The sequence below is a fragment of the Armigeres subalbatus genome, chromosome 1 (assembly GCF_024139115.2).
Source record: "Armigeres subalbatus isolate Guangzhou_Male chromosome 1, GZ_Asu_2, whole genome shotgun sequence".
Taxonomy (NCBI): Eukaryota; Metazoa; Arthropoda; class Insecta; order Diptera; family Culicidae; genus Armigeres; species Armigeres subalbatus.
Genome location: NC_085139.1, coordinates 245,369,824 through 245,384,588, shown reverse-complemented (window position 1 = coordinate 245,384,588; position 14,765 = coordinate 245,369,824). Strand labels below are relative to the sequence as shown.

The 14,765-nt window shown below is 43.6% G+C and overlaps 1 protein-coding gene and 1 long non-coding RNA gene across 10 annotated transcripts in view; both read right to left on the bottom strand.

Annotated features, from left to right (window-relative positions):
• Nucleotides 1–686: 686 nt before the first annotated feature.
• On the bottom strand, nt 687–3,851 carry LOC134212357 (uncharacterized). The gene is made up of 2 exons (XR_009979256.1): nt 3,497–3,851; nt 687–3,433 (listed from the first exon to the last, which is right to left on the bottom strand). It is a non-coding gene; the product is annotated as an uncharacterized LOC134212357 (long non-coding RNA).
• Nucleotides 3,852–6,468: 2,617 nt separating this feature from the next.
• Nucleotides 6,469–14,765, bottom strand: part of LOC134206285 (actin nucleation-promoting factor WASL) — a 334,646-nt gene continuing 326,349 nt past the window's right edge. For 8 of the 9 annotated variants that reach the window (XM_062681988.1, XM_062681989.1, XM_062681990.1 and 5 more), the window contains exons 5-10: nt 8,370–8,477; nt 8,047–8,291; nt 7,699–7,848; nt 7,449–7,634; nt 7,217–7,387; nt 6,469–7,130 (exon numbers count right to left, since the gene is read on the bottom strand). In XM_062681988.1, coding sequence (XP_062537972.1) covers nt 6,858–7,130; nt 7,217–7,387; nt 7,449–7,634; nt 7,699–7,848; nt 8,047–8,291; nt 8,370–8,477 — 1,133 coding nt within the window. In that variant the 3' untranslated portion in view covers nt 6,469–6,857. The remainder of the gene's footprint in view (nt 7,131–7,216; nt 7,388–7,448; nt 7,635–7,698; nt 7,849–8,046; nt 8,292–8,369; nt 8,478–14,765) is intronic. The other variant, XM_062681991.1, reaches the window with a different exon arrangement.

Genomic DNA, 14,765 nt, shown 5'->3' with positions numbered 1-14,765 from the left:
GGGAGTTCATTTTGCGTTAGTCTATTACGATGTTAGTTAGCATGAGACCAACATCAGGCATTTATGAACGTAATTCCCTCTGATTCAGTTGCAGCAGCGTCTTCTTGGACAAAATGTTACGTACACGGCTGGCAAACTGCTTCGAAAGGAAATGAATCATTTGTTTGAGAAACTGCATAAGTCCATTTTACACTATTTCGAGAAAACAACAAAAAACTGTTTTCGTACAAATTTGCACCGAATCTTCCGATTTCTTCGATACAGATCAATAGTTTTTAGCAAAACTCAACACCCTGGGGCACTTTCAGTGCAAAAAATGTAAGCAGTACTCCACAATTGCTCTTCAAAGTACGTGGACATATGTAGTTTCTCAAACAAACGAAACAATTTTCATACATTCCTGAACAAATTTTTTTTTCGTGTATTTTGCCAGAATACGTGTTTTTAGACGAGGATTCAGAATATATAAAAATCTCATTTTGATTAAAAATGTTACATATGCAGTTTCTCAAACAAACGGTTCAAATATGTTACGGTATCATCAAAAACCTGGTGCAGAGGTTTCTACTCCATTCAAAGTCCCGCCAGTAAACCATAAAAAATATATAAAAACGAGCCACTCTGCTGGGATTTGTTTCAGGCAGGGAGATTCTTTCCGTTCTAATCACAGGGAAATCTGTGCTGTGTTTGTTAACAGAATAATAATTATAATTATACTTGCGCCTTGCCTTTTCGATACATTCATTACAGAAATGGTAAAATATACAATATGTAAAGTTAAACTTTTAAACAATTCAAATCTAGAGTAAAGTGTAAAGTTACAGTAAAATGTGGTACAATTACATACGTAGAATGGAAAAGTAGATAATATTCACATTTATTTGAAATAAAAATACAAATATACACAATGCTACATATATGGATGATCATTGGTCAACTTATTGAGCTATAGAAAGAGTTTTTTTATTTACACCATCTGAAAATGTTGTGCTAATCGTTTTATTTGTCTCAAAGTTTTCAAATAGAGCAGAACTAGAAGAGTGTTTTTTTTCTCCTAAATAGGGTATCGGCAGGCTATTGCGCTTCGGGACGCCCCTCTGAAGCCGCAATTGTGCACACACGATTACGGAGGAGTTTTGCCTAAATAATGTTTCTATCCTTGGTTTTTGAGTCTGTGTCGGGACCTGGACCCTGCCGGAAATACCATCAGTAACCCTACGACTACCTAACATCAGTGATAATCTATTTCATATTTCTTATTTTGATTGACTAATCGAAAAAAGTGCTTCTCTACTAGTTTCTGATAATAATTGTGTTATTATGTATGATGTTATTTCTATTTATTGTTTGAATGAATCACATTACAGTCGCTATTACACTGCATTGTTTACTATTATAGGATTAATAATAGGGAAAGGATGCGATGAGCAATTGCCACGATAGTAGCGTTTTAGTTGACGTTATAGCTGTTTCAGCCTTTTTTGCTTAAGAACCCAGCCCATGAACATTTCAAAACAAATTATTTAAATGTAGGCCCCGATTACAGATGTATACTATTTGTTATTTCTCGTCGCAAACTAACGGATCTTACATGTGAGCAATTTTTAATACCTACACTTTAATCCGAAAAACTGAAAGAACGCCATGGTTTGAAGAACTAGGCCAAAAAATAATTCTTTGGGGGTTCCACGGCATATTCTTCTGAATCATGATATTCATTTGAAGTTCCGCAGGAGTAGTTCCTAATTTTGCTGAACATTCCTAAAGACCTTGATTTCAGTGTATTCCGATTTAGAGTGAAGTGATACACAAGTTGGTCTTATCCTACGAGTCGAGTGACGTGAGGTGAGTCGATTTTAGCAATTCTCACGTGAGGTGACCATGTTATTCAAATGGGGCTATACGACTCTTCTCACGTCATTCGAGCAATCTCACGTCACTCCACTCGTAGAATAAGCCCAACTGAAAGGAATGTGTGCAAATGCTCTAATCTAGGTGAAGCTTCCTCCTTACCTTGCTTTTTGAAGCCACGCTTGAGGGAATCGACGAAACGTTTTGCTTGGCCGTTGGACTGTGGATAGTAAGAAGCAACACGGATATGGGTAATACCATTTTCACAGCAGAACATCTGAAACTGCTCGCTGGTGAATTGCGTGCCATTATCCGAAACCAAAATATCAGGATTACCGAAACGGGAAAATGTCTCACACAGCATATCCAAAGTTGTAGATGTTGTGATGGATCGAGTGCGGAAAATTTCAGGCCATTCGGAGTAATCATCAACGATGACGAAATAGTAGTGTCCATCGATTGGGCCAGCAAAATCAATGTGGACACGTTGCCATGCCTTGATTGCGAAATGCCACGATTCCAATGTTTTTTTATTGGAGACTTTCCTGCATCAGCACACGCTTTGCAGTGACGAACAAATCTAGCGACCGGTAGATGTAACTGCGGGCCAGAGCTTTCATGCGGTAAAATCCTGGGTGTCCACGATGAAATTGACGAATGGAATTTGAAGGGTATGACGATTCGAATTCGGGCCCTCCTTAGCCGTGCGGAAAGACATACCCGTTATTATATTAATCGGGATAGGAAATCTGCATACCCGAAGTTGGCTGTCGAAATATTTAGCAGCAATATCAAGGCCCAGCGCTGCAGGCAGTTCGCAGTGTATACCGGGAGTTCTGCGTCTACCTTGGGAAGTGAAGCGTACGCCACTGGTCGTTTTAGGCAGTATGTAGGACGTGCATCTACCCAATGTGGTTTGATATACCTCGGGAAAATAATTCTTGAGCTGACTAACGTATTGTTCCGGACGATGATGAACAGTGTTGACCAAACTGCTTATAGGCACAGACCACAGACCGAACAGAACCAAGGTTTCTATTCCCAGAACGATGAGTTCGTCGCTATCTGAGATAAAAATGCGACCGGCTTTGGTCACGTCACTGATAGTGATTTCTGTTGGGAACTCGGCGCGAAGATTGAGGTTGCCACCAGAAGCAGTGACCGCAGATGTGAACGAACCTAGCACTGGTCAACACACTTCCAGCAAGGCGTTTTTGGAAATTTTGAAATTCTTCCTACAAGGCTCCTGGTTACATCTGGACATCTGGATATTCTTCCACGAGATTCTACAGGGTTAACTTTCTACAGGGGTTGTTTCTTGTAAAATTTCTCCTAGTTCGTTGACTGCGGTTTCGTCGGTTTCAGCTTCGAGATCAATCGTGTTCGAATGGCCGTATCCCGTGGCGATTGGAGTCCACAGACGAAACGGGCCATTTGAATTGATCCGGGGTAAGCTTCGAAAGTTGAAACGCTTCACAGTGTTTATTCACCATGGCAGCATACGAAGTGGTCTGTATCGTTTTTCGTGTACTGGTACCGGGAATGAAAGATCAACTTCTGTCGCCCGAACAGTTTCTTCAACCTAGAACCAATCTCGTCCCGGGTGTAGTCCCGGGGATTCTTTGGTAGAATGGTGTTCACATACTTATCGTCCAAAGGCGTGCTTACTGCTTAACTTGCGAAGAGGTAACCTCACACGGGCGGGCGTCGTCTAGGTTTTGTTCATCCTGTGCAATGACGTCCTCGTATCTTGCGTACCAAACATCGAAGAAAATTCCTCCATCCGAGTCATATTGAAAACCTTGGATTCCGCTTGTCGCTTCAAGTTGCTACTGCTGTCTCGTGATGAGGTTTGTAAGCTGAAGGATAGCGTATTTGAGATCCGCGTCGCCCAAATATGTTGTAGCCGTAACCAAGGAAATGTAACGAGTTTTACTGGACAAAACTATTTATTTCAATTAATTGCATATTATTCGGCAAATCGGCCGTACGGAAACCATTTTTTTTTGTTAAATATCTTGGCTGTGCATATGCAATGGACAAATTGATATGAAATTTTCGAAAAAGAATCCACGTGTCTTGGAGGGACTCGAACGCGTTTGCGGAAAGCTATCAGAATCCGAGTACCAACCTCCACCGCGGTTAGCTCTCTTTTTTGCAAATTGAATATCTTTCGGATGCTTGATTTGCCAAATCTCCACATGTGCTTTACTGTTGTATATCCACAGTCAAGCGAGTGCACATTGTTTATTAAACGAGAGGATCGCACTCCATGCCCCCCAGTAACGGGCTGGCGGGACGGTATAGAATGCGAATTCAATCGCACTCTGCTGTGCCAAAGGCTTGTTTGGCTAAAGCATTTGATGAGTTTGATTGCCTTTATGTAAGCGGTCGCGTGTACTCAGACTACTAATGACGGTGAAAGACCGACACTTGATTACAATTAATTGCATATTATTCGGCAACTCGGCCGTACGAAAACCATTTTTTTGTTAAATATCTTGGCTGTGCATATTTATTTCAACTGATCAGGTTAACCGATTCAATACGAATGGGTCATAGGGGAACGGTTCGGCACTTCATCTCATAGCTCCTATGTTAATCCCAACAAAAACAAAGCAATGAAAAGGAATTGATTTGTTTCTTATTTTCGTGTTTTTTTCAGCGGTGAGCACGCATGTTAGCAAAAAGAAGGCTTCTAAGACATTCTAAACAGTTTTTGGTAAAAATATATTTATATTGAACTGAAAACGCCATGTTAATTATTCTCAACGGTTGAAAAGGTTTAAAACTGTTGATTTTAAGCTTTAAGATTCACCTTTATGTCATATTTGGATCTCAAAGTCATATTTACATTAACAAAAACTTCTCTCTGTTAGTCTTTCGCTTCTCTTACATAAATAATGGATGGAACGGAAAGAAAAACATCAAGTTTTGATACATTATATTTGGAAGATTTTGTACCAAATTACTTTGGCTGCACTGGCGACCACCTCGTCAGAGCAACCGACTAAAAAACAACAAGGCAATCTCAATTGAGTTGTCACATCCTATCCTAGATCTTTGACAAATGGATTAACCGAGGACATTCTCCAATAAACGTCCTTTGAGTACAGATCTTAATATACAAATCGAAACACATTAAGATCTTCGATGTCGATGAGATACAGGGTAACAGGGAGTGGTTTTGGACATTACCCACCCCCATCCCCCTAGAGACAAAATTTTTAGAAGAAAATTTGTTTTCGAACATTCCCGAATTAAAAAAAAAATGTTCAGATAACCCCCTCCCAGACCAATTTTCTGGCTACGTCACGGTACCTCTTTACACCATTACAGACACACCACATAATTCGTTCGATATCTACGACACTCCAAACTGTCCTTGAGTACAGATCTTAATATTCAAATCGATCAACATGAAGATCTTCGATGTCTCAACTATTTTTATGAGTTGGAATAGCTCCACGGGATTTCGTTACACCATTATAGACACATTACAGAATTCGTTGAACATCTACGACACTCCAAACTGTCCTTGAGCTCAGATCCTAATATTCAAAACCATCAACATGAAGATGTACAACATCCCATCTATTCATATGAATGGGAATAGCTCCACGGAACTTCGTTACACCATTATAGACACAGACAATTCCTCAAACATGTAAGACAATCCAAACTGTCCATGAGTTTAATTCTTTATATTCAAATTTGTTCAACATGAAGATCAAAGATGGCCTAGTATGAATTTACCGCCAAATAATTTGCATGGTGAAACAATTACTATTTTTAACCTTCAGGGACTCTCGCCGTTGTAAAAAGTACAACAACTTCGAAAAAAATACGCTTCTCGTTCACAAGAGCGGCAGGACTGCGTGGGTGTTCCAGGACCAAGCGAGTCCCGGAAGGTTAACACCCCTTCCCCTTGGTAACACTCAGCTCACTCTGCTCAGACCACCCCATCCCAGTAAGATCTCAAATATTTTCCCCCATATTTCTACTTTGGGATGGGTTGCATCCGTTTTTGAAGCAGTACGTTCAAAATTTTTGTTGAAAAACGACGAAAAAAAATCCGTATTGAATTGATTAATGGTCGGCTAACCAATAACAAAATCATAAATCTTTCATTGAAGGTACAGCCTACATGGATAGGCTTGCTACATTAGGGTTTTACTTCATATTCTTCCTATTCCTATTTTCTCGTAATAGAAGTTGCCAACGGCGCCGACTGGGATCAAATCCAGGTCCATTGGGATGAGACGCAGACACGCTTACTACTCAACCACTAGTACTCTCAAACATATTATTTTATTCAGTTCTTGGCTCCTGCTCGGGTAGAGATGAACCATCCCAAGGCTTAAAAAAAAAGAAAAGAGTTTCGAACTTTGGGGATAGTTTGAATGACTACCTTCTATTTACTCAACATGCTATGATTTAAACAATCGGGTGCAATAGACAATTCCGTCCAAAAAGAGACTGATTGTATGCATATATGTTTTTCGCATCTTTCATGTAGATAACTGCCGTGAATCGCATATTTGTCCCATATGAATAGGAAACCCAGCAAAGATGGGACTGATATGCGATTCACGGCAGATAATGTGTATGATATGCTTCCCTTCATGCACGAATAAGCTTCCCCTCACTATTATTGCGATAGTTAGAAATCTAAACAAATCTAAAACAGAATTATCTAACTTTTATGTAAAAAGTACACATTCAGAAAGGCAGTTGTTGAAATAAAATTAAAAGAAGGCCTGTGCTCCTTAACACTAAACTGATACGTTCAAATTGTGCAATTTTACGAATCTACCAGTAATGCTCTTAATTTACATTCTACGGTTATCACTAAATCCTCCATTCCTCCGCTCGATAACCTGTTCGGAACCCCGAGCCCCGAACCTGCTCACCTATGTTTCATCATTTGGCACCGCGTTCTCAGTTCTAAAAAGTTTAGTTGACTCGTATCACCTTCCACAGACTTACCACCCTCCGGATAATGCTTAGTCATCCCAATCGTCGTTGGCCGAGTTGGAGTCGCTGTCCTCTTCGTCGCTCGAACGGATGACACGACCCCGCTCGGCAAGTGCCCGCCGCAGGGCATCCGCCAGTGCATCGGTGCCAACTTCGCCGCTTCCTGCGCTACCGCTGCTGCGGTCAGCATTTGGTTCACGTTCCCCGACCGGTCGCAGCACCGTTCCGTCCCGGATCTGCGACATTAGGTCCGAGCGTGCGTCGCCACCGCTGCCGGTGCTCAGCGCACCTTGGTCCACTTTCTGCGGAGCAATTAAAAAGAAATGATATTCATAAATCAATTCGTTTAAAAATATGTAACACACATGGCCACAGTTACAATACACACCTTAAGAGTTGTTCCTTTCCGAATACTATCCAGCAAGGCGGATCGTCCATCGTCTACGACTGGCAAGGGAGCTGCCGGGGCTTGCGGTTTTAGTGATCCTGGAGCCATCATTGGAGGGGGTGGAGGTGGTGCAACACTCGAGGAGGCGGGTGGTGGTGGAGGCGGTGGGGGCTGCAAGAAGAAATCGATTAGCTGAACCGATAATATAGAAAGATCAGGGCAGAAAACTCACTGGTCCTGGTATCGTTGCGGCCGGGGCTTCCGATTGTATGGGAGGCGGTCGCGAAGGTGCTTGGTTAGCCTTTGGTGGGGTTGTCGCCGGTAACGGTGGCAATGTCCTAAAGGGTGGCGCCGCCGATGTCTTATTGGGAGGCGGAGGCGGTGGGTTCCGTTGCAGAGTGTTTCCATTAATATGCTGCTGTAAAACGGGATGAAGTAAATTGCTGTTTTAAGAAGCACGTACTCAAACGTTCGGTGCTTACCTGAGGCTCCTGTTGACTCCGAACTGGCACGGGTGGCGGTGCATGAGGCTTCTGCTTCCGAGTGCCACTCTGTTCCGACTTCATCGCATCCACCACCTTATAGTTCTGAATGAAGTCGTAGATAAATTCGCGCGTTTCGCGATCCTTCAACTGCAAGCAACAAACAACACCGAGAGAAACGAATTCGGAATTTCATATCAATCTCACCGAGGTATGTATATGAGGCGCATATCGCTATCAATCGACAAAAAAATAAGACTTTCCAACCAATTATGATGGGAGAGTAGATCGCTTCGGGTGCGACGATGTAAACAAAAGATGCACCGATCAAAGTAGTTAGATACTCACATGCTGGTCCCGCACACCTGCCTTCTCGAGGAACAACTTGAGCGTTTCCTCCTCGCCGCTGAGATCGAATCCACTGGTCGGACTCCAGCCGACGTGCGTTACGTGCTTGAAGTTCGACGGCATGCCAATGTCCTCCTTGCGTAGGCGGGGTTTGCCCTTGTTTTTCGCTGCCGATCGCTGATACTGGGGCTGCTGCGGCTGTTGCTGGGTTTGGAAGGCAGTGTTTGGAATCGTTGGAGCAGAAACTGCGGGGAATGCGCGATCGTGTGATCGGAGAAAATTGGATTGTTATTGAGAAGTTGGACGAATGAGAGATTACTCACATGTTGGCTTGTGGCGCAGAGTGACAGAGCTGTCCTCTTTTTGGTTTGATACCGGTGGGGGCCGCGCTGGAGGTGGATCCTTTCGGGTGCTGTTTCGTTTGAGACGTTCTGAAAAAGAAAAAAATGCAAAATGGCTGAAGATTATCATATCATGCATCGAAAACAGCTCAATGATCTGAGGCTAAGAATAAGATCAAAGTATTTTTTTATATAATCTATTATTATTATAACTTTATTTAAGCCAAAATTATACCAAATTTAAAACTAAAGTATGAAATTTGCTTTCTCCTTAAAAATTGACTTGTTCCAACGGAAAGCATGTTATATGTACTTTGTGGGTTCAATTGTTTGCACTTCCCATCTAATTCAACTTCTTTAATTCAGCCCTAAAGAACCTGGACCTGCATAACTATTGTATAACATCGGAGGAGTCGTGCTGTTAATGACCCGTCATTGGTTTTATCGCTAGAAAATTAAGCCTGCAAGTGGCTGGCGCCTGGCGACTTCTCCCAAGGTCGATACGACGATTCCGGTGCAGCAAAACGTTCGGTTCACTGGTGTCTTGATGATCCTCAACCTGAATTATTTCGTCGCGATCTAATCGATTTGAACTATTCCTGTTACTTCATCATAAACTCAGACTCTGATGTGGGAGTGATTCTTCAAGATATGACATAAACGTTTGAATCCTTCCTCAACAATCTCGAGCATCAGAATCGATCATCGAGCATCAGAATCGAGTCAGAATCGCATCCACCCACAATGGTCGGATAAGTCGAATACGTATAATTCATAACATATTTCAATAACTCGAAAACCATCAGCGCAAGAGCTTTGACGTTATTCAGGAGAAATGGTCTACAAGAAAAGATCTATTTTTGATGTGAGTTTCCATTAGGCGTTCGGCGTGGTAGCTTAGTTGCTGTTAGTTATTTCATTCATTCATCATCCACCAAAATTTCATTCTAAATTCCTCCATGAGTTCCGCCAGGAATTCCTAGTGCAGTTACTTCAGGAATTTCTAGTTGAAGCTACTTCAGGAATTCCTTGTTGCAGTTCTTTTAGGAGTTCACCCAGGAATTTCTCCAAAAATTCTTCTTGAAGTTCCTCCAGGATTTCCTTCTTGGAGTTCCTCCAAGAATTCTTCCTGCAGTTTCACAAGGAATTCTTCTTAGAGTTCCAACAAGAATTCTTCCTGGAGTTTCTTCAGGAATACTTCCTAGAGTTCCTTCAGGAATTTCTGCTGGGATTACTGCTGGCGTATCTTCGGCAATCCTTCTTAAAGTTCCATTTAGAATTCATCGTGGAGCTCATCAAGGAATTCCTGTGGTTCATTCAGGATATTTTTTTAAGTTCCTTATGGAATCCTTCCCCGAGTTTCTCCAAAAAATCTTCTTGGAGTGTCCCAGGATTTCTTTACTGGAGCTCCTCCTGACTGACTTAGGTTCCTCCAGAAATTCCTGCTGGAGTTCCTGCAGGGATTCCTCCTGTAGTTTCTCCGGGAATTCCTCCTGGAGTTTCTTTAGGAACTTGACCAGGTCATTCTGGAGTTCATCCAGGAATCCATCCTGAACTTTGCACAAAATATCTTCTTGGAGCTTCTCCAGAAATTGGATCAGAATTTGGAATCAGGATGAATTCTTGAAGAAATTCAGGATGAATTCTTGGAGGAATGTAGGATGAATTCCTGAAGGAATTCAAGATGAATACCTTCAAGGGATCCTTCACGAAATGACACATAGGTTCTTTCTAGAATTCCTCTGAAACTTCCTCCTGAGATTCATCCTGAACTTCTCCCTAGAAATCCTCCAAGTGTTCTTCAAATTTCTCTGAAAGTTCCTCATGGACCTTCTCTAGGAATTATTCTACGACTTTCTACAACTTTCTATTGGAATTCCTAGAGAAACTTCTCATGGAAATTTATTTTGGAACTACTTTTGAAATTGCTACAGGAATTCACATCTTTTTGCTGGAGTTCTGTCAGGTATTCTTGAATGAATTCCTGCTGGAGTTACTTCAGCAGACTAAGGCCGGAGTGGCCTATGCAGTATACAAAAGTCTTCTCCATTCAGCACGGTCCATGGCTGCATGTCGCAATCCACGCAGTATGCGCAGGGTCCGCAAATTGTCCTCCACCTTCTTTTTCCCGTCGGATCGTTGTCGAGAACCATATTCACCGGATTATTGTCCGACATTCTGGCTACGTGCCCGGCCCACCGCAGACTTCCGATTTGGTACGGTGGCGAACTCTATTCGATCGGAGTCCGTTATCGTTATCGGAGGTCACCAATGAGCCCAAGTATACGAATTTGTCAACCACCTCGATTTCGTCACCACCAATACAAATTCGTGGTGAGTGGCTTACGTTGTCCTTTCTTGAGCCTCTTCTTATCATGTACTTCGTCTTCGACGTGTTGATGACTAGTCCAATCCGTTTACAGCAGTTCGTTTGCTGTACAATATACCGTTAAGCCTCGCTTTTCAGTCTGATGTAGGCTTCCTCCATCCTTTAAAAGTTACGTGCCAAAATATCAATGTAACTGGACGGACTTCGTGAAAATCGTACCACTCGTGTCAATCCCTATCCTTCTTATTACTCCCTCCAAAGAGATGTTGAAAAGCAGATACGAAAGACCATCACCTTACCGTAACCCTCTGCGCGTTTCGAAGAGACTCGAGAATGACCCTGAAACTCGAACTACGCACATCACCCGATCCATCATTGCTTTGATCCGGAAATCCGTGTTCGTGCATTAGCTGCCATAGCTGGTCCCGATCGATTGTATCATATGCGGCTTTGAAGTCGATGAATAGATGATGTGTGGGCACGCTGTAATTGCGGCATTTCTGCAGTACTTGGCGAACGGCGAACACCTGGTCCGTGGTGGAGCGTTCGCCCCAAAAAACCCGCCTAGTACTGCCCCACGAACTCCTTTGCAATTAGTGCTAGTCGTCGGCATAAAATTTGGGAGAGTACTTTGTAGGCGGCGTTCAGCAATGTGATTGCGCGGTAGTTGCTACAAACCAGCTTATCGCCTTTTTTGTAGATGGGACACACGACATCTTCCATTCACTTCTGCGGCAAAACTTTCTCCTCCCAAATCTTGGTAATGACCCAGTGCAGCGCTCTAGCCAGTGCCTCAGCACCTCTCCTGGTAGTTGGTCAACCCCAGGGGCTTTGTTGTTCTTCAGCCGGACAATCTCCTCCTGGATTTCCTGGAGATCCGAGCCGGTAAAATTATGTCCTGCGCGCGTTCTCCCAGGTCCATCACCATACCGCCATCTTCGTCTGCCACATCGCCATTCAGGTGTTCTTCGTAGTGCTGCCGTACCCTTTGGATCACCTCACGCTCGTTCGTAAGAAGGTTCCCGTTTATGTCCTTACACATATCGGGTTGTGGCACGTGGCCCTTACGTGAACGGTTCAACTTCTTATAGAACTTTCGTGCGTTATTAAGGCGGTACAGTTCCTCCGTCTCTTCACGGTCTCGATCTTCCTGTTGGCCCTTTTTCCTCCGGAATAACGCGTTTTGTCTGTTCCGCACCCGTTAGTATCCTGCCTCCTTCGCCCTCGTGCGGTGTTGCAGCAATCTGGCCCATGCTGAATTCTTCTCCTCAACTAACTGCTCACTTTCGCCGCTCTTCCGTTGGGAATGCCACTTCCAGCTGCTGTGCGTAGTTTTGGGCTAGTCTACCGTCTTGTAGCCGCCCAATGTTTAGCCGCGGCGGACGACTCCGAAGCGTGTTGTACACCGTCGAGAGTTTTGAGCGCAGACATACTGCAACGAGGTAGTGGTCGGATTCAATATTCGCTCTGCGGTAAGTGCGTACATTCGTGATGTCGGAGAAGAATTTACCGTCAATTAGAACGTGGTCGATTTGGTTTTCCGTAACTTGATTATGTGATTTCTACGTGGCCTTGTGGATATTCTTGCGGGAGAAGAAAGTGTTTCGGACTACCATTCCGCAGGAGGCTGCAAAGTTTATGCATCGTTGGCCGTTGTCGTTCGATACGGTATGCAGACTATCCGGTCCGATGACCGGTCTATACATTTCCTCCCTTCCTACCTGAGCGTTCATGTCACCGACGACGATTTTGACGTCCCGCAGTGGGCATCAATCGTATTTCTGCTCCAGCTGTACATAGAACGCTTCTTTATCGTCGTCGGGTCTCCCTTCGTGTGGGCAGTGCACGTTGATGATGCTATAGTTGAAGAAATGGCCTTTTATCCTCAGCTTGCACATCCTTGCGTTGATTGGCTGCCACCCAACCACGCGTTGGCGCATCTTTCCCAGCACTATGAAGCCGGTTCCCAGCTCGTTAGTGGTGCCACAGCTTTGGTAGAAGGTAGCCGCTCGATGCTTGCGTTTCCACACTTTCTGTCCTGTCCAGCAGATTTCCTGCAGCGCTAGGACGTCGAAGTTGCGGGGATGTAATTCATCGTAGATTATCCTGTCGCAACATGCAAAGCCTAGCGACGTGCAGTTGCATGTTCCAAGCTTCCAATCGTGATCCTTTATTCGTCGCCTGGGTCGTTGCCGATTGTATCGAGTCCGCATTATCTCTTATATTGTTCGTAATTATTGGTTTTCCAGGCGACTTATTGGGCCTGCACAAACCTCCTGTCTCGCCGGAGGGCCGTCGTGTCAGGGCTGTTTAGCGTCCCACCTAACACCAGGACTTGGGCTTGTGCGCTTTGAGCGGCACACGGTCACTTTGGTGGGCCTACTTACGAATACATGCAGCTTTTTTTAGAGGTTTAACAGGGCCCACTGTCAAACCCCACCACATCCTAGGCAAGCCCCACAACTCGCAGATGGCCTGGGGAGGGATCGTCAAGCCCTTGGACATAGTCCCTGCTGTCAAGTGCCAATGCGGTCTTTAAATGTGATTAGTGATTATTACACCATCCTTTCTGCATCGTGGCGTAACGAAGATTTACTTGACATGGTGGCAACATCATCTGCTTCCCGATTACCAAGGAGCCACTCCACGTTTTGCTCTGCCGCCGCCGCTGTAGTAGGTGTGGTACATGAATGAAATGTTTGCTATGGCACAGTTTCCCAAAGTGGTGGTCACGACCCCCAGCCCGTGTTATTCTTGTGGAAGGGGGTTGCGAACTACCAACTTTGAGGAGCTTTGTACTATGGGATCCACCACTTGTAATTCACATTCTTAGGCCAGTGTAGTTACTGGATTGCTACCACGCTCACGCTGACCTTTTACAGCTAACGACGGGTTTCCAATCGTAGTCATTCGTTCGTTGCCGAGTCTGTTGACATTGAATCTATCCGTTTACTTTTTTTGATAACTGAAGTATATTCGGTAGGCTACCTTAACAGGCCAGCGCTATCTACAAAGTGTTGAAGGGACTGCCTTATCGAAGCTGGTTGCTGACACGATGCAGCATAGTGTGAAAAGTTTTTCTAAGAGACAGCTCTGCTGTAGCAAATTCGCTGAAGTCAAAACAATCTACGCAACGAGTTTGTAGTAAGTAGGAGTTTCATCGAAAATGAATTCATCTACAGTTCCATCCAGAGGGCGTAGCCAAGGGGGGGCAGGGGGGCCGTCGCCCCCCCCTAAATTGTGGAAAGATTGAACGGGTACTGAAATGAATTCCCTCAAACATGTGCACTTTACGATCCAATCATATACAGAAATAGGTGGTTGAAATTCAAAAAATTCCCAAAACTTATTAGGGCATCCAGGATCCATAATATATGAAAGTTCAAAACAACTCGAAACATTTCGGGCTCAAAAATTCTCCTTGAAATCCTTCTAGAAGCTCCCCTGGGGACTTCTAAATTCCTCCGGAAAGTTATCCACAAATTCCTCTGAAAATCGTTCGAAAATCCTCTCATGTAATTGTAATTCCTCCTTATCTAGAAACTCCCCACTAATTTTTTTTAGGAAATTCACGAGGAAATTCCTTGAAGATATCTTTTCTTCTCTCCAAGATTTACTTCTAGATATTTCTTCGGCTATTCTCTCTTCAGGAAGAATCCGGCATTTCTTTCAGGCATGCATTCGAGAGTTCCGTCAAAAATACATACGGAATTTCTTCCCAAAATTCTACCAGAAGTTTATTCAAAAATTTATGACGGAAATCCTCCGATTTAGCTCCATAATTTCACTTGTAAATCTATAAGAAATTCCTTCGGAAATTCTTCTAGGAACTTCTCCGGGCATTCCCCTCGGAACTCTTCCTTTAATTTCTCCAGGATTACTTTCAGGAAATTTTCCGGGAATACCTCCAAACATTCAATAGCGAAATCATCTAACATTCCAATCTGGAATTCTGTTCGCAATTACTTCAGAATGTCCTTCAAAAAAATCCTCTAGAAATATTTTCATGAATTTCTCCTGGAATTCGTCCAAGTATTTCCCCAGAAATT